The sequence below is a fragment of the Podarcis liolepis genome, assembly GCF_965112155.1.
Source record: "Podarcis liolepis genome assembly, chromosome: 1".
Classification (NCBI taxonomy): Eukaryota; Metazoa; Chordata; class Lepidosauria; order Squamata; family Lacertidae; genus Podarcis; species Podarcis liolepis.
Window position 1 is genome coordinate 11849775 of NC_139554.1, and position 22086 is coordinate 11871860.

The 22086-nt window shown below is 45.6% G+C and overlaps 1 protein-coding gene across 1 annotated transcript in view; it reads left to right on the plus strand.

The window, feature by feature from the left end:
• Positions 1-306: 306 nt before the first annotated feature.
• Positions 307-22086, plus strand: part of NUDT14 (nudix hydrolase 14) — a 54917-nt gene continuing 33137 nt past the window's right edge. The window contains exon 1 of the mRNA XM_083520195.1: positions 307-694. Within this exon, the coding sequence (XP_083376321.1) occupies positions 485-694 (210 nt within the window). The 5' untranslated portion in view covers positions 307-484. The remainder of the gene's footprint in view (positions 695-22086) is intronic.

Below are 22086 nucleotides of genomic sequence, written 5' to 3' on the forward strand. Positions count from 1 at the left end.
CTGCAGCCTGGAGCTAATATGCTGTGCTTATTATATTCTGCTGAGAGCCGCCCAGAGTGGCTTGGGTATAAATAATAAATTATTATTATTGTTATTATTGTTATGGTTATTATTGTTATTGTTGTTGTTGTTATTATTATTATTATTATTATTATTATTATTATTTCATAAAGGTTACCTAGAAGAGCGTTTTATGCTCTGTCTCAAGCTGCAAATAACTCAGCTGGGAGGAAGCCTCCCGGAGAAAAAGGGGGCTTGCTATATGCCAAGCACGCCGATCTCTTTCTGCGATTCCGTGTGTAGTCTGTTCAGGGTGCTGGGAACTGTAGTTTTCTCTCTGTGTGAAGGAACCGTAGTTTCCATGATTTCGGGTCGGGGGGGGGGGGAAGAAGAGGGAGAAGCTGTGTGCGTGATTTAAAAGTCTCATGTACACGCAGCCACAGGTGCATATTCCAGTCAGAACACCTCCGGCATATCAATATATATGAGAGAGGCAGCTCACCCTCTCTCCTCTCTCCTCTCTCTCCCTCCTCCTCGCTCCCCTCTCCGGCTGCATCTCCGAGGCGAAGGCGCTGCTTCCTCCTCTTCCTCCTCTTCGTCCTCCTCGCCCCCCATGGAATCCATCGAGGACTTAGCGGTGGGGCCCTGCGACCACTCTCAGTACTTGAGGCCTTTTCGCCTCCGCTACCGCCAGGTAAGACCGGTGAGGAGGGTCTGCGGCCCAGCGTGGAGGAAGCGCCGCCGCCGCCGCCGCTTTCTTGCCGCCGCGACTAGGCCTCGCCGGCCGCCGCCTCCGACGCAAGCCCGGCGCTTCGGAAACGGAGGCTCCGGCGTGAGGGGCCGCCTTGCCGCCTCCTTTGCCCCCCCCTCTCTCTCCCACCCCCGCTGCTGGAGAGGTGCCGGGGCTCAAGCCTGGCGGGGCTTACACAGTTGTTTCCCCCCACCCCCTGCCCCATAAGGTTCCTGAGGTTCATGTAGAAGTGATGGGGGGGAGGGCTAAGCACTTTGCACATGGGCAGAGGACGTGGGCTTTTTCGTGGCTGAGGGGGTTCCTGGTTGCCGAAAGATAGGGGCAGTAGCTCCCTCCTCCCCCCCCCAAGGTATTGTTTTATATAGATTATAAACTCGGATGTGCAAATCGTGTAATCGGACTTTGGCTTTAATTGCGATGTTCAGATACATATACATACATACATACATACATATATATATATATATGTATGTATATATATATAGTTGCTTTGTTAACTGTGTTCTATAGGTTGTAGCGGTTTCACAAATGATTTGTTGGGGTTTGATTCCCCCCTGTATGAATTACGCTGCTTGTTTTTGTTGTTTATGGTTTGTAAGCCGCTTTGGGGTTCGTTTGAAAGAAAAGTGGCGCAGAAATAGAATAAATTGAATCCGCAGAGTGGCTCTGGGCATGTGCAGAGTTCCGTACCCGCAAAAAAAAAAGGGGGAGGCAGTACCATTTTTGCTTTAAAAATTATTGTATGTTTATTTTCCCCTGATGGGACTCTGGGCAGCTTGCAGATAAAAATAAGAATCGCTAAAAGAATAGGGGGGCACTGATAAAATTAAAATTAAAACCATATGCATATATATAATCTGTTAAAACCACACCAATATTTACAAGAAGAGCACAGCACCAGCCCTTTAATTAAAAGCAGAAATATAATCATAGAGTTGGAAGGGACCTTGAGGGTCATTTAGTCCAACCCCCTGCAATACGGGAATCTCATCTCATTCATACATGACAGGTGGCCATCAGTTCCCAAAAGCTTGTTGGAACAAGAAGGTCTTCACCTGCCAGCGGAAGATCAACATGGAGGGAGCCAGTCTATCTTCTCTAGGGAAGGAGTTTGGGAGCAGCCACCACCGAAAAGGCCCTGTTTCATGTGTCTACCAAATAGCTAGCAATCTTGTGCACCGAGTGATTTTATTTTTGGAAAGAAAATGCTTCCATTCTGAGACTGCCCAAGTATGCTGTGAGCTTCCATGCCCTGAGCACACCTTTCCCTCAGCTTTCCTGCTTATGGGTGCTCAGCAATGCTGGCGGGGAGCTGTATCCTCCGCCCCACAGCTGCTGGAGCCTGAGGAGCGCCTTGAGGTAAAAAGGCAAGCAGCGGCTCCTCTGCTACACACACAACAGATGCAGCCATCTGTGCACAGGCAGCATTGTGTCATCAAACACAACACACACTCCTAGCAAGAAGGGCCCAGCTGGAATTTTCTGTCTGCTTTTGCTGCATTTGTTTCTGGCAACTACCGTAGATGGGGACTGTGAAATTCTGACTATTATGTCTGCACTATGCATCCAAAAGAACACCATACCACTTTAAACAGCTGTGGCTTGCCCCAAAGAATTCTGGGAGCTGTAGTCTGTTAAGAGTACTGAGAATTATTAGGAAGACCTTTACAGAGCTACAGGTCTAACGTTCTCTGGGAAAAGGGATTATCGGTTAAACCATTCTGAAAATTATAGCTCTGTGAGTGGAATAGGGGTTGCCTAACAACTCTCAGCAGCGTTAAGAAACTAGACTTCCCAGGATTCTGGCATGCCTTTTTGTTTTGTTTTGTTTTGCCCAAAGTTGCTGAGTTGTTGTTTTGTGTGTGTGTGTGTGTGTGTTTTTTTTTTTGAGAAATCTCAACAAGAATGGAAAAGGAGTTTTTGAACTACTTAAATGAAAATCGCCTAAATCAACCAACATGGGTTGCCTTGGTCCGGATTTTCAAAGACATTTCAGCGATTTTCGCCCAGATACTGCTTAAGGGGCCTGAATGCCCACTGTGTCAGGACATATGATATGACAACCCTAGTTTTACAACCATGATAGATGGGGGCATTTTTTAAATTTGTTATTTTTTAAAATCTGCATAGTGATTGGGAAAATGTGTAGGCGGGGGGGGGGGAAGGTTGATCAAATCAAGAAGCATATCAAAAGGCCTTCGCTAACGCGCAGACTATAAATAAATAGGTGGACACTATTTAGATACAGAAAAGAAGTCTCATTCATCAATGAACGTGTTCTTCTTTCCAATTAGACATCCTCTTTATAAATAAATTATTATCTCACTCCATTTCAGAATTGCAGATGGGAACATGATGCTAAAATATTAATATCATTATAATCAATTAACATTTCAATTATTTAGTTAATTATTCTCAATCAATTAATTATTATTTGTTGTTGTTGTTGTTGCTTAGTCGTTTAATCGTGTCTGACTCTTTTTGACCACGTGGACCCAAACATGCCAGGCAATTTATTATACTTATTTTAAAGACAAATGTTACTATCCAGAAAGAGGACAGAATCAGCTTGATGCCTCTGGGAAGCCCCCAAAGCAAGGCATCATCTCAGCATTATGTGTTCAGATTTCTGCATTGCAGAGGGTTGGACTGGATGACTCTCTCGGTCCCTTTCCAACTCTACAGTTCTGTGATTCTATGACTCAAATGTCTTGCACAGTTTTCACAGCTATTGCAATTTCAATATAAAACACCTTGCTGCAGGGTCAGTGTTCTTGCAAATGGGAAAATACAAGCACAGCGCCGGGTTAACGCTGGTGGTGGCCACCAGCTTAAATGGATTTAATAATATATTGTCACTTATGAAATGTTCCCTTCTTCTGAACTGATGAACAGTTAAGACATTTTAACAGAAGCTCCCTTTTTGCTCATACAGTCTGGGTTTAAAATAGTGTTGACGAAGTTTTCCTCAAATTGCTGGAAATTCAAATGTTCTCAATTTGCTAGGCTGATGATGAGATCTTCTCTGCTGGTGTGTTTGAATGAGCTGAGCTGTCAATTGTCATTATTCCTCATTAGCTTCCAGTGGAGAATAACCGAACATTTTAACATACATTTTTTTAAAGGCTGCAGTCTTACTAGCGAACAATCCTCACTGAACTCACTTGGAGGCGTTTCCAAGAAGACAAGCATAGGAATGGACTGCACGTTTATATTACTAGCCTTAGGCATGGGGCAGGCTTGCTATTTCGATCTCTTTCAAATACTTATAGGAAGTACGGCTCTCCGTGTTTTGGGGATCTGCCAGGAGGAGGAAAAAGGAACAGGTGGATTTCATGGTTTAGAGTTGACTATTCAATGGTGAATAGGGGTCGTGTAGTGCTGCTTCGCAGCTGATTTTTGTCAAGCTGTTGTAATAAAGTAAAGGTCAAGGGACCCCTGACCATTAGGTCCAGTCTTGGCCGACTCTGGGGTTGCGGCGCTCATCTCACTTTATTGGCCGAGGGAGCCGGCGTACAGCTTCTGGGTCATGTGGCCAGCATGACTAAGCCGCTCCTGGCGAATCAGAGCAGCGCAAGGAAACACCCTTTACCTTCCCACCGGAGTGGTACCTATTTATCTACTTGCACTTTGATGTGCTTTCAAACTGCTAGGTGGGCAGGAGCAGGGACTGAGCAACGGGAGCTCACCCCGACGCGGGGATTCAAACCGCCAACCTTCTGATCACCCCGTCGCAGGGATTCGAACCGCCGACCTTCTGATCGGCAAGTCCTAGGCTCTGTGCTTTAACCCACTGCGCCACCCGCGTCCCTTTGTTGTAATACTTAGACACATTTTTAAAAATAGATCGTATTCCTCAAGGCCATTTAAAAAAGGTGGTAAAAGCACAATAAGCCCCGCCCCACACACATTTTCCTTTAAGAACATAGGAAGAATAGACCAAAGATGAATCTAATCAAGAACCCTCTTTCAGATGCTTCTCGTAAGCATCATTGATATCTCTTGGAAGCTAAGGCTTAAAATAACATCATGTCTATATGGCTACAAAAAATAGCAGCAGGGGTACACTGGATGTGAAATGGAGAAGCTGAGATATACAGATATTTTAAGGGAGGGGGCCTTGGCTCCTTCTTGCAGAAAGTCCTAGGCTCATTTCCTGGCTTCTCCAGTTTGAAGGATCTATGAAAGGTCCTGCTTCAAGACCTGGGAGCTGCTACTAGCCAAACGCAATGCTGAGCCAGCAGTTTGTCTTAGCATAGGGCAGCTTCATATGTAATGTTCTCCTGAATTCAGAGTTTATGCTTCGTTATAAAACACAAAATAAATCAATAAATGTATTGGTGTGTATTGTAAATTAGCGCAAGGATTAAAATTAATGAAAAGTTATTTGGAGTGCTAATCTGTGAGTGTGTTATTATCTTAAGCTAGTCTAATGTGCGTGTGTTTGTGTTTTATATATGCATGACCCAGCGTCATCAATATTCACTCTTTAGAAAGGAAATGAAGCATTCTCTAATTTAAAGTCATCAGGTCCAGGCCCTAAATTGGGATCCTGTACCTTTAAGAGTCAAGGCCTTTTTCTTCATTGCAACACCCTTATGGGAACAGACACACCTGGAAAAATGTTGTCTTCTCAGGGTCTGGACTTGCCGGACGTTAATTTCAGTTATCTGACATATAAATATTTTTGCATACATCTCTACGCATTCTCAAACCCTCCTTGTTTAATTTTCCTTTGAATTCCTGTACAAAATGAAAGCAGTTGAGCCATATCTGAGACATACAAAGCAATTTGTGCACTTTTCTTAAGAAAGAAAGAAAAAGAACTATCTAATAATAATAATAATAATTAATTTATTATTTGTACCCCGCCCATCTGGCTGGGTTTCCCCAGCCACTCTGGGCGGCTTCCATAGAAACCAAAAATACACTCAAATATCACAGATTAAAAACTTCCCTGAACAGGGCTGCCTTAAGATGTCTTCTGAATGTCAGGTAGTTATTTATCGCTTTGACATCTGCTGGGAGGACGTTCCACAGGGTGGGCGCCACTACCGAGAAGGCCCTCTGCCTGGTTCCCTGTAGCTTTGCTTCTCGCAGTGAGGGAACCGCCAGAAGGCCCTCGGCGCTGGACCTCAGCGTCCGGGCAGAACGATGGGGGTGGAGACGCTCCTTCAGGTATACTGGGCCGAGGCCGTTTAGGGCTTTAAAGGTCAGCACCAACACTTTGAATTGTGCTTGGAAACGTACTGGGAGCCAATATAGGTCTTTCAAGACCGGTGTTATGTGGTCTCGGCGGCCGCCCCCAGTCACCAGTCTAGCTGCCGCATTCTGGATTAGTTGTAGTTTCCAAGTCACCTTCAAAGGTAGCCCCACGTAGAGCACATTGCAGTAGTCCAAGCGGGAGATAACTAGAGCATGCACCACTCTGGCGAGACAGTCCGTGGGCAGGTAGGGTCTCAGCCTGTGTACCATGTGGAGTTGGTAGACAGCTTCCTGGATACAGAATTGACCTGCACCTCCATGGACAGCTGTGAGTCCAAAATGACTCCCAGGCTGCGCACCTGGTCCTTCAGGGGCACAGTTACCCTATTCAGGACCAGGGAGTCCTCCACACCAGCCCGCCCCCTGTCCCCCAAAAACAGTACTTCTGTCTTGTCAGGATTCAACTTCAATCCATTAGCCGCCATCCATCCTCCAACCACCTCCAGGCACTCACACAGGACCTTCACCGCCTTCACTGGTTCTGATTTGAAAGAGAGGTAGAGCTGGGTATCATCTGCATATTGATGGACACCCAGTCCAAACCCCCTGATGATCTCTCCCAGCGGCTTCATATAGATGTTAAAAAGCATGGGGGAGAGGACGGAACCCTGAGGCACCCCACAAGTGAGGGCCCAGGGGTCTGAACACTCATCCCCCACCACCACTTTCTGGACACGGCCCAGGAGGAAGGAGCGAAACCACTGTATAACAGTGCCCTCCACTATCTAAATTAGTGGAGTTAGGATTATACTAAAAAAGAAAAAGAAAAAGAAGGTCAGATGCTGAATGCAAATAGAGTGTATCATCCTAGAAGAGGCTTTTCAGTGCTTCTTAAGAAACAGCAAGCAATGTGCTCAAAATCTTTACAGAGAAGGTTAACTGTCATAGAAGTTAGCATTCCCACCCTGAGAAATCTGAAAGAAGGCAGCTTTTCTAACAAGGGTTTCAGTTTGCAAAGATCCAGTCCCTGTACTTTCAAGGATCACGGAGAAGGAGGAAATTTCATCAGGTGCGAGGGTATCAGCCACCATGACAGAGTTTTGATGGTTCCTAAGAACTTTTAAAAATAGACAGGTTCCCCCAGGCTCTGGGAACCGCTAGACTTAATTTTGTGCTTTATCCCAGGTGGAAATTCCCCATTTCTGTTTTACTTTTACTGGCTTTTCTTCTGTGCAGTTTCAGCAGATGAAACTGTTCCCACCATCTGGTCTCCATGCCAGGAAAAGCTTCACCTGCCACAGAGGTTTAAAAACTCACTGGAAAAAAGGTCTGTAAAGAGCGGGGTGGGAAGCAGCAACCTTCTTCCCTGAGAAGTGGGGGAGACACTGAGTTTTTGCAGTGCTGTAGCAATGCATCTTAACCACCTGCTCATGTTTAATGTTCATATTTTACACTTAGCATGAGGAAAGTTCGCTGCTGAACATTTGCTCTGCAGTTCTGCCTTAAAGCTGCAGGTGTGCAAGAAAGTTCTGTCCAAATTGGGAGGCTTATATGCAGATTGGCTTTTCAATTAAAAAGCATCTTCTCACTGCCTTCCTCAAGACCTTGCTTGTCCTCAATCATGTCCCTTAAACATTGACCAGGGTTTCATTAATACATTAACGCCCGAGTTTAAAGCAACTTTTAAAAAGTTACTTTCCTTCATTGGCGGGGCGCTTAATGGCACACCAAAGTCATGAGCGCAGATAGAGATGACATTAATTATTTGCCTCACGTTTTCCTTGCTGGGTCAGAATCCCCTAAAACCATTTCAGATGGAGTCTGGGAGAGAATCTTGGAGCCTGGGACAGAGCAGCTGGCCTGGACATGGGCTGATGCCCCAGTTGACAGGTTGTTGGATTAGAAAGAATATCAAAGGCAGCAAGCGAGATTAGGGATAAGTGAACATCTGACAGCAGTTTCCAGCAGGGGAGAACAGATGATAAACAATGGGAATGGGGTACTTGCTCGGGGAGAGGAGAGGTGAGAAGGCCATGGGAAAAGTGTGGCGGCAATCTCTAAAGCTCCAGGTTGCTGCACCTCATGAATAGAACAGGAAATAGGATTTGCAGGGACAGATGTGATGAGTGGTGATGAATACATTACAGGCAAAAGAGGGACCAAACTCCGCAAGGTGAGTGATGTCCTTTCCTTGAATCTGCTCGGTGTAATTATGGGAAAGTTTTTGCCTTTCAGAAGGTAGAAAGAAATGACACCAATGCTTGCTTGCTTGTTTAATTACATTATTATCAGTGAAATCCTTATACTGCTAAGAGTGTTTTTATCAGGAAGCAATAACCAAAGATGGGTAGGGAAGATTGGTGGGTTTTCATCAGTTGTAGGCTGTGCTTGTTTGCAGGTTTACGCATTAAACTGAAACAACAGCAGTGTACAGTCTAAAATAACACAAAATAAGAAAACAGCAGATAACATCTTAAAACAGCTTAAAACTTGCTCAATTAATCTATTTGAGATTTCCACCTCCTGGTTTTAGTGATGCCCAGGAGGCAGATTTTTCCTTTTCTCTTTGCTGTCATGGTGTTGTTGCCAAAGGAGCAGTTTCATTTGGTGTATGTTCCCTTCTAAGCAATGCTTAAAGGCATGAAAACCCTTTTGGAGGGCTGCGAACCTTATAGTGGCTTCTGTGCATGCTCAAATAAAGATAACACAGTGATGTGATATTCATCTGCCGCTTCTGATTCATCTTGATTTGGAAAATCAACACAAAAGAGTTTTCTGCTCATTAGTTTATAGCAGGCATAGGCAAACTCGGCCCTCCAGATGTTTTGGGACTACAACTCCCATCATCCCTGACCATTGGTCCTGTTAGCTAGGTATGATGGGAGTTGTAGTCCGAAAACATCTGGAGGGCCAAGTTTGCCTATTCATGGTTTATAGCTTTTCTTTCAGTTTCTTACACATGTCTAAAGTACTTAACAAGAACATTATACACTATGGGGTGTGTGGATGGAGAGGCAGAGATATATAAATGCCTTATCTTCCAAGATATCAGAGTGGGCTAGATCCTCAGCCCATATCCCAGGTCTTGATGCATCAGCTTTGTGAAATGAATTTTAGGTCTGGTTAGTGCATGGCTGGCAGGCTGGAGACAGTATGTGTTCTGCCTTGAGTTCCATGGCAGAAAGGAGGAGTGTAAATGAATTAAAAACCAAACCAACACCAGAAGAGCCTGCTGAATCAGAATAGTGGTCTATGTAGTCCATTACAGCGGCAGATGAGATGTATGTGAGAAGCCTGCAAGCCGGACATGAGCGGTGTGAGAAACTCTGATATACAGGCTTAAACCTAGGTTACGGTCACCACAATGGAATGTCTGTTTGCCAGTGGGTTAGACTGATTCTACGACTCTGATCTCAACTATATTGTTTGACTGTAGCTTACTCTTAGAAACCATTCACTTGTCCCAGTACGCAAGAAGGGGAAACCCAAACAGTGGAAACGGAAATGGACTAAGGCAGAGGTTTTTAAACCGTGGTTGCCAGCCTGGAGCCCAGGAATCTCCACATGGGTGCCATTGGCCGTGTGCCAGTAGCAAAATGCACTTGGCGCCTGGGGAATTTCAAACACTGGATGTGAGTGCAACACCCCTGACTGCCAACAACTGCCAGAGGCATAATCAACATACCGTATTTTTTGCTCTATAAGACTCACTTTTTCCCTCCTAAAAAGTAAGGGGGAATGTGTGTGTGTCTTATGGAGCGAATGCAGGCTGCGCAACTATCCCAGAAGCCAGAACAGCAAGAAGGATTGCTGCTTTCACTGTGCAGCGATCCCTCTTGCTGTTCTGGCTTCTGAGATTCAGAATATTTTTTTTCTTGTTTTCCTCCTCCAAAAACTAGGTGCGTCTTGTGGTCTGGTGCGTCTTATAGAGCGAAAAATACGGTAATGTTTGGGAACTCTCTTCCCCCAGAGCTGTTCCAGGATTCTGCAGAACTGGGAATGGTTGTCTTATGAAAACAAAAGTCAAGTCTGCTTGCTTGCACCCTTCTTTAGACTCTATGGCACAGTGCCCTTTGCGTGCTAACAAAGATAAGGTGAAACCACTCTCTTGGAATATTGTTACTATTTTATTACAGTGGTACCTCGGGTTAAAGGGACACGGGTGGCGCTGTGGGTTAAACCACAGAGCCCAGGACTTGCCTATCAGAAGGTCGGCGGTTTGAATCCCCACAACGGGGTGAGCTCCCACTGCTTGGTCCCAGCTCCTGCCAACCTAGCAGTTTGAAAGCAGGTCAAACTGTAAGTAGATAAATAGGTACCGCTCTGGCGGGAAGGTAAACGGCATTTCCGTGCCCTGCTCTGGTTCGCCAGAAGCGTCTTAGTCATGCTGGCCACATGACCCGGAAGCTGTATGCCAGCTCCCTCAGCCAATAAAGAGAGGTGAGCGCCGCAACCCCAGTGTCGGCCACAACTGGACCTAATGGTCAGGGGTCGCTTTACCTTTATCTTACCTCATGTTAAGAACTTAATTTGTTCTGGAGGTCCATTCTTAACCTGAAACTGTTCTTAACCTGAAGCACCACTTTAGCTAATGGGGCCTCCTGCCGCCGCCGCACCACTGCTGCACGATTTCTGTTCTCTTCCTGAAGCAAAGTTCTTAACCCGAGGTACTATTTCTGGGTTAGCGGAGTCTGTAACCTGAAGCATCTGTAACCCGAGGTACCACTGTATTTGTTAAACTTACCTTAAAATGGCTTCCAAGCAACACCAAAAATAAACAAGCGCTGGAAGGGTGCTTCTATGCTCTCTCTATTATGAATTGGTTTCTAAAAGTCTTATTTATAGCGACATCAGAGAAACTAGCCCACCAAGGCTGGGTTCTCAGATGGGACTTTGCGGCTATCTGGTTTTTTTTTAAAGCTTACTTAGCGACGTAGTCACACAGATGATGTGAACGCCGTCCAAATATTATAGCATCTGGTGCTGCTTTTGATTATACAAGTTTTTGACCCATTGTTTATGTCTTATCTTAGAACACTGCAGCATGGCCTATTTTGTACAAGTTTCTTTCAATATTTTTATCCCTTTTGTCTCCTCAACTTATACCTGTCCATACTCGATTGTTGGTGTGTTTTTTCTTTTCTTGAATTTCTGGACTACTCTGTCCTGTTGGTTATACCATTAATATATTTAAAAAATTTTAAAAAAATAAACAAGCACACATCACAAATAGCTTCTGGCCCAGCTACTGCTTTCAACCTTTTAGTGTCTGGGACCGCCACATCTTTGAGGCTTCCTCTTCCCATATGGCCCCTCCCCTCAAATCAAGAATGCCCTCAAGTTTTCTGCTTTGTTTGCCATCATTGCGGGAGGTAGAGACAAGCAGCGCAAGAAGCAAGGCATTCTCAGTCACTGCCCCAGGGTTGTGGGATAGCCTGCCAGAAGATGTCTGCTGGAGCATGCTCTTGCTAGCCTTCAGGAGGGGCTGCAAAACCCAGCTTTCAAGGAAGGCTTTCAGATGCAGTTGTTGAATAATGTTTCTATTGATGGCTTCTAATCTGCCTGGTGTCTTGCCCTGTTTTGTGGACTTTGTTTATTTGTTGTGAGCAGCTTCGAGCCTAGGTGGGGCTGGGTGGAAAACCCCTAAGTCTGAATGCGCTTACCAACTCCAGGTGGAAGACAAGCCCCTTTACCTATGTTGCAAAGTGAGTCTGTCTGATTCAGGTGCATACTTGCCTTCCAATGAGCTGGGCTATCTGTCGCAATTCGCATAGGGAAAATATTGCTGTGAGTTTGTGGGTACCAGACCCCTCTCATCTCTGGATCAGGCAAGTGTTGGAATTTAATCAAGCCAAGCTATCTTCCCATGGTGAGCCATTAAGGGAGATTAGAATTATATAATTGTGGAGTTGGCAGGGACCCAAAGGGTTTTCTAATCCAACCCCCTGCAATTCAGGAATCTCAGCTAAAGCATACATGGCCATCCAACCTCTGCTTTAAAACCTCTAAGGAAGAAGACTCTACAACAGACTTCCTCAAACTTGGCCCTCCATATGTTTTTTGGCCTACAACTCCCATGATCCCTAGCTAGAAGGACCAATGGTCAGGGATGATGGGAATTGTAGTCTCAAAACATCTGGAGGGCCGAGTTTGAGGAAACCTGCTCTACAACCTCCTAAGGAAGACTGTTCCACTGTTGAACAGCTCTTTCCGTCAGAAAGTTCTTCCTGATGTTTAGTCAGAGTATCTTTTTTGTAACTTGAAGCCAACAAACTGAAACTGATTCCAGATAAGACTGGGGGAGACTTTGCTTTTTGAAAAAGCTTATTTTTCTCCCCTATGTCACCAGCTGCCTTCTTCTTCTTTTCTTTTCACCCTGAGTTCTTCCTTCTTCAAAGTCCATGACACCTTTGGTTAAGGCTGTTCTCCAATCTCAGGCCATTGTTTCCCAGTTGTCAGTGTTTATACTACATTTTTTTTAGATTTGCTTTGAAAACATCTTTAAACCTCTTTTGTTGTCTACCAGTATTTTGCTTTCCATTCTTGAGTTTGGAGTAGAGTAGTTGCTTTGGAAGACGATAATCAGGTATCCGAACAACATGACCAGTCCAACGAAGTTGATGTTGAAGAATCATTGCTTTCCCTCCTATGTAACCAGCTGCCGCCTGAATTCAGGCACACCCCTCCTCCCATGGCTGCCTTTCCCAACTGCAGCTGCCTCCACGCTAGGGTGTGGAGCCCCCCAAAGGGCAGGGCTGAGAATGGTCACTCTGATGCCCCATTGTGTGGGACAACCCTGGACAATTGATTAAACAATCCATGGCCTTTTAAACTGGGATGTGGTGTTCTTGTTTGTTATTGTGTCATGCATTTTTGTGTTTTTATATTGTAAGCTATCCCTGTGATGCTCAAATGAAGGGCAGTGTAGAGATGGAGATGATGATAGGCTCAGTGCAAGATGGCCAATGGGTGGCGCCCTGTCCCTCAACGGGTAAAGCCAGAGTTTGGAGAAGAGAGTTTTTGGAGCGGTGATGTGACTGAGAAGCACAGCATAAACGGAATCTACATTGGGTGACCAGATTAAGGTTAAAAGATTTTTCCCCCAATGAATCCGGGGACACTTTTCAACTTCAATGGATTTTGTATGGGGACTGATTTGTAAATCCGGGGACTGTCCCTGGGAAACGGGGATGTCTGATAACCTTGGACCAGATGCATGAGAGAGAGAGAGCAGGGCTCCTGTATCTTTAATAAAAGCATAGAAGAGGGAATTTCAGGAGGTGTAGTTTGCAGTGCACCTACTGAAATTCTATCTTCTGCACAACTGTTAAAGGTGCAGCAGCCCTGGCCTGTTGGCCACCTGGTACCCTTAAGTGTACAGGTGACTGGAAAGAAACCTATACCTCATTTAAGCAATGCTGGAAAATGCAAATACAGTGGTACCTCTGGTTGTGAACGGGATCCGTTCCAGAGCCCCGTTCGCAACCTGAGCAGAACGCAACCCACGTGTGCGCAGGTCGCGATTCACCGCTTCTGCGCATGCGTGTGACATCATTTTGAGTGTCTGCGCATGCGCAAGCGGCGAAACCCGGAAGTAACCCTTTCCGGTACTTCCGGGTCGCTGCGGGACGCAACCTGAAAAGTTTTAACCCGAAGCGTTTTTAACCCGAGGTATGACTGTATCATTACATATGCTTTACCAATGGACTGGCTAGATCTAGCGATTCTGTTCCTTTTAAGAATTGAAAGCGGAGTTGCCGTCTCAAATGGGGCTTTTTCTTGCACATCACTGAAGTGATGCGAGGAACCACCAAGGATAGTTCCTCCTTCCGTGTTGCTCTTTGGGGTGGTTCAGACTGGCATGCACACTGCACGGCTCCTCAACAGCTAAATGTAGAGACATCACCTGTTCTCCAAGAATTCTCAAAGATAATAGACAAAGGCTCTGAAATTACATCCGCAAGCTCCTTTGGTACACTTGGATGCAGCTCACCAAGCCCTGGAGATCTGCTGTGCTGGTGCTTTCTTGGCAGGGATCTCCTAACATCAGGAAGCATTCAAAACTGTGAGACACATGCAAAACATTCTAAAGTGATACGGGTCATTCTACCACCCCGTTCTTCCTCAGGTGTTGAGATCTAGGTCTGAGAAATGGTGGTGTTTGAGACTGTGAACTTACATGACATTTAATATGTGATGGAACATTCGTGCTTCCCTGCAAATCACGGATGACAGGTCTTCTTAACAGCTGTTAGCCATGATAAAATTAATCAGAAGAAATGTTATGCTTCTAAATACAAGTTGCTGGGGGTAGGGGTCATATAATCATAGAAGTACAGAGTTGGAAGGGACCCTGAGGATCATCTAGTCTAACCCTTGCCGCTGCATATTGGTGTTATCAGCACCTTCACACTCTGCTTGTGAACTTCTCATATCTCAGGGTTAGGATCTTTTTTGTTTCGGATATTTATCTCCACTTCACCCGTCAGGCCAGCTTTGACTGGTGGGTGGGGCTATACCCCTGTCAGTCACCTGGTGTCAGGCGACTGGTAGGTGGGAAGTCCTGCCCATCTGTCAAAGTTCATCTGCAGGTTGGAGTCAGCTTCAGCAGTGCGTCCCCTGCAGGCAGGGGTCAGCAAACTTTTTCAGCCGTGGGCCGGTCCACCGTCCCTCGGACCATGTGGTGGGCCGGACTATATTTTGGAAAGAAAAATATGAACGAATTCCTATGCCCAACAAACAACCCAGAGATGCATTTTAAATAAAAGGACACATTCTTCTCATGTAAAAACACACTGATTACCAGACCATCCGTGGGCCGGATTGAGAAGACGATTGGGCCGCATCCAGCCCACGGGCCTTAAGTTGCCTACCCCTGCCTGCAGGCAGCACCCTGGTGAAGCTGCACCCAGCAGGATTCAACCCTACGCATCAGGTGATGTCACCCAGGTATATCAACTGACTGGCAGGGGTGTGTGCCCTGGGGAAATCTGCCATCCCAATTCCAGCCATATCTAGTTAGCTGCTGCGGGGAAACAGGATGCTGCACTAAATGGACCATTTTAGAGTGATCTAACAGTGTTGCTCTTAAATTCTTACCTGGCCCTTAAGTGATGGGCATGTGTGAACTGGCTCTCAGTGCAGAAGTATTCTTGTCCTTCGCCCAGCCACTCTATTTATCACCAATAGGTAATGAAAGTTTACCCGTGAACTATTGTTGTCCTCTTTCATAGCATCCTGTCTACTCCAAATTTAACACATGCACACGGAAACACCGAAACTCACCATCCTTTTAAGCATATGTTTTGCAGGTTCACCATTGGGGAGAGAGAGAGAGGGCCGCTCGCTATGTTATGTAAGACATAATTTAAAATCTGGGGCTTGGTAGCATCTGTCCATTTTGTATTGATTTTTGCAAAGGACTGGAGGGAGGTGAAAGGTCCTCGTGATTTTTGTAAGAAGGTCCTGTGAGAAAGTCTTCGGGGGAAATCTAAAGATTGTGTGTAAGCCTTGCCTTCCATTAACCCCCCGCTGTTGCTCTTCATCAAGTTATTTTAATGACTTTCAAAGCAAGTGAGCGGAAAATGGCTTCTCTGGAACCTTGAGGAGGCTGAGCTACTAAAACGGTTGTTGCTTTCAAAGTGAAACATACCAATAGTAGGATAGCTTGTTAAAAAGACTTTTGTGATTCTGTTTTAAAATACGGAGATATTTTAAATAAGGCATTATAGTTACAACTCCCACAAAAGTGAAAATCCTCACCTGCTAAATGCTCTATATTAGTGCTTCTCCTTCTGGTGATTCCTTTTTATCTTTTAAAAAAGCAAGAAGGCTTGGGAGGTTGCTACAGAGGAATAATGATCTGACCCTGGCAGTTTCTGTCTTCAGGTTTTACTGGAGAGGTTGGTTGCATATTCTTCAATTCCTCCAGGTTCCACTGGGGGAGTTAGTATAGAGCTTCTACTTGCTCATTTTCCTCTGCCTTCCCTATAAAATATCATCTCTCTTAGCCATTATTTTGAGTTGTGAATTGCACAGAGTGCTTTGGCGCACCAGTGTAGTAAACATGGCTAAATGGTGTTTATTTTAAGGTCTCTTTCTCCGCACTTACAGTCACATCGCTGCTTGCTTTCCCCTTTTCATAGAGGGAAGGGTTGGGCCAGGATTGACTGTGGATGTTTCGGTAGAAATCTGGCTCTTGCTGGAAGATTTTCCCCTTGGGAAATAGAAGTGGGGGACCCAACTCAGTGCACCCCAGTTTACTTGCAACCTCATACAATTATTTTATGAGCATCATTCAGTCTTCGTTGTGCGGCATGTAGGAAGTGTTGGACTCTTCCCAGAATGCATAGCTGGGGCCTGTCTTTTTTATTATTTTTTAAGCAAATTAATTATTAGGGAAAGGGCCGTAGCTCAATGGTAGAGCATCTGTGGAAGATCCATGGCTGAATTCCCCTTTAGAAACCTCAGAGAGCCGCTACCAGCCAATGTAGACGGCACTCAGCTAGGTGGACCAAGTATTCTCACTCTGTATAAGGCAGCTCCCTATCTGCAATGCACTCTAAATGGGGCTACCTTTGTAGGTGACCCGGAAACTACAACTAATCCAGAATGCGGCAGCTAGACTGGTGACTGGGAGTGGCCCCGAGACCCTATAACACCAGTCTTGAAAGACCTACATTGGCTCCCAGTAAGTTTTTGAGCACAATTCAAAGTGTTGGTGCTGACCTTTAAAGCCCTAAATGGCCTTGGCCCAGTATACCTGAAGGAGCGTCTCCACCCCCATCGTTCTGCCCGGACACTGAGGTCCAGCGCCGAGGGCCTTCTGGCAGTTCCCTCACTATGAAAAGCAAAGTTACAGGGAACCAGGCAGAGGGCCTTCCCAGTGGTGGTGCCCGCCCTGTGGAAAGCCCTCCCATCTGATTTCAAGGAAGTAAACAACTATCTGACTTTTAGAAGACAGCTGAAGGCAGCCCTGTTTAGGGAAGTTTCTAACGTTTGATGTTTTATCATGTTTTTAATATTCTGTTGGGAGCCGCACAAAGTGGCTGGGGAAACCCAGCCAGATGAGCTGATGGGTTTGAAATAAGATGGATTATTTTTATCATCCCTTATTTAAAAATGAGCCATATAACACTAAGTGGTATAACGTCCACCTTTCAGCTCTTTCTTTTACTGAAGCGCCAAGTTGCTCCCCCCCCGGAATCAATTTGTGCCAGTTCCAGTTGCCTCACATCTGCATCCCAGGTTATAACCTTAAATGCAGTTGCTGACCTAGCAGTAAACTGAAGGTAGCAGGAAAAGCCGTAGCTTTGACCCCTGAACCTATCAGCTTTCCTAGTGCCGGCGACATATCCTCCCCCCTTTCAGGTATCAAGTTCAGCATACTACTGTCTGCTTGCTTGAGGAAAAGAGTGGGCTTTATAGGCAGAATGCGATTGCTTTGGATGACAAAGCAATATATAGAGGCATTCTGTGCCTCCCTTCTAAGGAGCTTAAGATGGTATACTTGGTTTCCTTCCTTTCTGTTTTATCTTCACAGCAATCCCATAAGGAAGGTTAAACTGAGAGATAGTGACTGGCCCAAAGGCCACTTGTTTAGCTTTGTGGCTGGGTGGGGGATTTGAACCCAGGTCTCCTTGGCCCAAGCCTGACACTTTCTCTCCACTTCCACATGCTGGAAGAAATAACTCATCTGTTTAAAATTTGGCGGCATTGGTTGCCTCATCACAAAATAAATCAAGAGTTTATAAAATCTAGGAGTAAAAGCTGTGTCAGTTTGTGCCTACATATCCAGCTCATGATGCTGTCTTAACAATAAAGGGAAACTTTGCAGATTTTAGCTTACCTGTCCTCGGAGCTGATGGGTTTGAAATAAGCATAGTGGCCTGGCTCCCTGTATCACATAAACAGCTGAAGAAGTGAATGCACTTCTCAAATGTTTGTTTTGCCTCCTAATGGGTAAAAACGACACCTTTTGAACAGTAAAACTATACTGCCATCACCATCTGGATGCAGTTTCATTACAGTCTCCTACCAAAATATAACCCTCGCTTTGAAGACTAAAATGGATACGGTTTGTAAAAATTACAGTGCGACTTTTGGGTTGTGTACCATTCTTGGGAGGGTGGGGGAGGTAGCTTCTACTCGTCCCCGGATTGGTTGGTTTAAATGTCTTTTTAGTTCAAGGTAGCCAACTTACAGCTGAGATACAAACGGGATTCATTCTTGGTGCCTGAAGCAGAAAATACCAATTAAACCCTCTTTGGTGGTATAACATAAATACAACAGCAAGTGAAAATAATAATGGCAGCCTTAAATCTGTTTACTGAGACTGGCTGCCTCACCATGCCCAATGGTAGAGCCGGCCATGATGCTTACCAACTCAGTGGAGGAGAGAGCTAGATGCAGAGGTGAGTGGGGTTTTTCTTATAGCAGCCTGATTTCATCCATCCCCCCTGAATTTTGGGGTTGTCCTCAAACGCCTCAGAGCTCCCAATGGACACTGGGAAGCGCAGTATCACAGCTGAAGATAACAATCTCATCCAATTATTCAGTACCAACAGTCATCTGTTTACTGATCACATTCGCATCCCACTCTTCCTCGAAGGAGCTCAGGGTGGTATTATATGGGGATTATCCCATATTGCCCTCATGGAAACCCCGAGAAGTTTAGATTAGGTGGACAGGCAAGGTTGTCAAGAGAGGTAGGCAGATGTTTGAGCTCAGGGCCAAGTCTAGTGCTGTATCTGCCACACCAGACTTCCTCTCCATAGTTTTGGGAAACGTCTTTTGAAAGGGGAGCCATATTTTTCGCCCACTTCAGGGGGTGTTGGAATGCCATTCTTCTTGCAATGGGGCGTAGAAAGGAGCTCAGTTCAGTTTGTTCCGTAGAAATCTGTGCAAGCCCAAACGTGCTGCCTCTGTTTTGCGATGTACAATTTATGTTGATAATTCCGATTTCACAATATCGCATGGAGAATAGACTTGTGTGCTTCCTTTCAAAATCCCCTCCTGGTTTTAAGCGGCGATTGGCACGGAAGGCGAAGCCTTGTTTTCTCTTCCTCGTTAATTCTGTTTACACGAAGGCCGTGCTCAAAGTGATGCCCTAAAACAGGGCTAATTGAAACAATGCAGGGGTGGAGGCATGCAAATGGAAATGCACACGAACGAATCGCGCCAAGTTCAGATTGACCTAGAGGTAAAGAGCGTGCCAGGGCATTGCCATAGTCACTGGAGATGTTAGCTATTGACTTCACATGACAGTAGCCGGCATTAATAATGCAGCTAGCAAAAAGAAAAAATCCAATTCAACAACCCCAAATTATGAAATCTCCCGTCATCTTTTCTTGCAAACCACATGGATGTGAAATCAATTTCCATTAAGCTAAAATGGAAAATGGATAAACAAAGTGGGAGCGAAAAGTGCAGCAGACAAGGAGATGGTTCGTGTCGAGAATGATGGTTAAGCATCTTCCTCTTGTTTTTGTGCGGCTAGCACAGCTTGGCTTAGGGAGAAAGGTTGTCTGCCTTATACTGAGTCAGACCCATTGGTTCATCCAGTTCAGAATGGGGACCCTGTCAGCACTGATAGTAGTCAAAGCTTTCCCAGCCTCCCTACCTGAGAGGTTTTTAACTGGAAATGCCAGGGGTTGAATCTGGGCCCACCTGAATGAAAAGCAAGTGTTTTGCTACTGAGCTTGGAGATAGTACGTGTTGCAGATCATTTTCAAATGTAGATAGCTCAGTTTGTTACATCCTGGTGCTGATAACACCAAGGTTGCAGGTTCGATCCCCATATGAACAGCCCCATATGAACAGCTGCAATGCAAGGGGTTAGATTAGATGATCCTCAGGCTCCCTTCCAACTCTGATTCCTTTAACTAAAAACCTGATTGCCATAGAGGGCGCACCTTCATAAAGGTAAAGGGACCCCTGACCATTAGGTCCAGTCGTGACCAACTCTGGGGTTGTGGCGCTCATCTCGCTTTACTGGCCAAGGGAGCCGGAGTACAGCTTCCGGGTCATGTGGCCAGCATGACTAAGCCGCTTCTGGCGAACCAGAGCAGCACACGGAAACACCGTTTACCTTCCCGCCGGAGCGGTACCTATTTATCTACTTGCACTTAACCTACTTGCACTGCTAGGTTGGCAGGAGCAGGGACCCAGCCAAGGGAGCTCACCCCATCATGGGGATTCAAACTGCCGACCTTCTGATCGGCAACTCCTAGGCTCTGTGGTTTAACCCACAGCCCCACCCACGTCCCTTTCCTTTAAAGATCTAATGGCAAGATCTTTTTCTGAGTTTATGCCGGTCAGTGGTAGTGGGGCGTAGTAATTTGCAGTCTTTTGGAGCAGGGCCTTCTCAGTTGCGGCATCCATGTCATGGCACCTTCTCCCTAAGTAGGCCAACCAGTTTAGGATTGCTTGGGGGTAACAGAGAGGTGGAAACATGTTTATTTAAACAGGCCTTTGGAGATGGGTTACTACGAAAGAGATGCTGCCAGAGGCTTTCTGTTGTTTTAGCTTTTTGCGCGCCGGGGGGCGGGGAGAGAACGTGCATGCAAAACATGGATCCACTTGATTACATCACATTTAAATGTTCAAATGCACAAACTGGTTGCAGTAAGAGAAATAAACAAGCCTGTTGTTTACTTTGCAAACCCTGAAAAGTCGAGCAGTTCCTAATGAGGGGCTACGTTTTGCATCGGTGGAGGCTACTGTCACAGAGCAAGCCAGCAGTAAATCACACACTGCTCAAAGTTGGCGCTAACTCTTCATTAACAAAAACATGATCTTCCCAGACTTGGCTGAGTTTCAGGCCTAATGAGCACAGCTGCCCATCCCCGGCAGGTCTTACTCCCTGAATCAGTTGCCGAGACTGAAAATCCCCAACTCCCCACAGCCATCTAAGGCCCCTCCTCTTCAGTCTTTTTTCAGGCAATCAGAGACTGCACCTGCATGCAGCCTGTCACTGCTACACCCATTTCAGCCCTCTTCTGATTCTGGGAGACATGGGGGAGGGGAGTTTGTCTAAGCAGGAGGGGGAGACCCCCGTGACACTTACCCAGCCTGATTCATCTCTGCCTCTTGACCTCCCTCTTCCCACTTGCTTGCTTCAGTTTCTGATTCTGATTCTGGACTTCTCTCTACCACAGACTCTCCCAGCTCACTAAGCCCTGTTACCTCTTCAGCTTCCAATGTTTCCTCCTCCCAGTCTGCTCCCTCTTCTCCTTCTGACCACTCATCGTCATCTCACCACCACTTCCCGGCCTCTGAGCCTTCGTCCCTTGATGGTTCCCCATCTGGTGCCTCCCACCATTCCTCTGTGCCCAGCCAGCCCATGACAGCTACTGACTTGCTCCCCCATAAGTTGAGACACAAGCAAAGGGATCTTAATACTCTCGCTAACATTTCTCAGTTGTTTCTCCCAAGTAAAAGGCAGAGGTTGGGATTCATAATAATGGTTGCAGTAGTTGCAGTTGTAGGGCTATGTTAGGGGCCCTACAAGAACCCCACACACACCAGTGGATTCCCGTTTGCCCATCTCTTCATCATACTATGAATATGCAGGTTTGTTGAACAGGAGAAAGATAAATCAGTGCCACGAACTTGCCCATTTCTTGATAAAAATCACTATAAGCACAGTTGGATTTATTGTTCTGCAAAGTACACAGAGTCATATAACCATTGGCAACTGTTTACCTGGAATTAATAATTAGCAGCCTTCATAGCGGACTCTTAGCAAAGAGCCAGGCATTTGGCACAATAGAAACTGGCTGCATAGAGCCGAGTTCAAATTGCATTACACAAGGACAATGGCAGCAAATGGCAGTCATTTGAGTTTCTGCCACAGCAAACAATGGGATGCTGGACACTTTCATTTGTTTATTGCATTATTTATTTGGACAGGTGCAAGCTGGCCATGCAAAATTGAATCTTGCTCCTAGATATTCCTTTGCAAAGCTTTGTTGGACCAGTGCATAGGGATAAGCGAAAACATGCATATCCTAGCAGACTCTAAATCTATTTATGTCCTAATTATTGTAGATTAAACAGTCCACAAAAGTGGAAAGCTCTGTCTCTGTAGTATGCTACTAAATGAAACTGTTTGGGCCAGGTATAGTTAT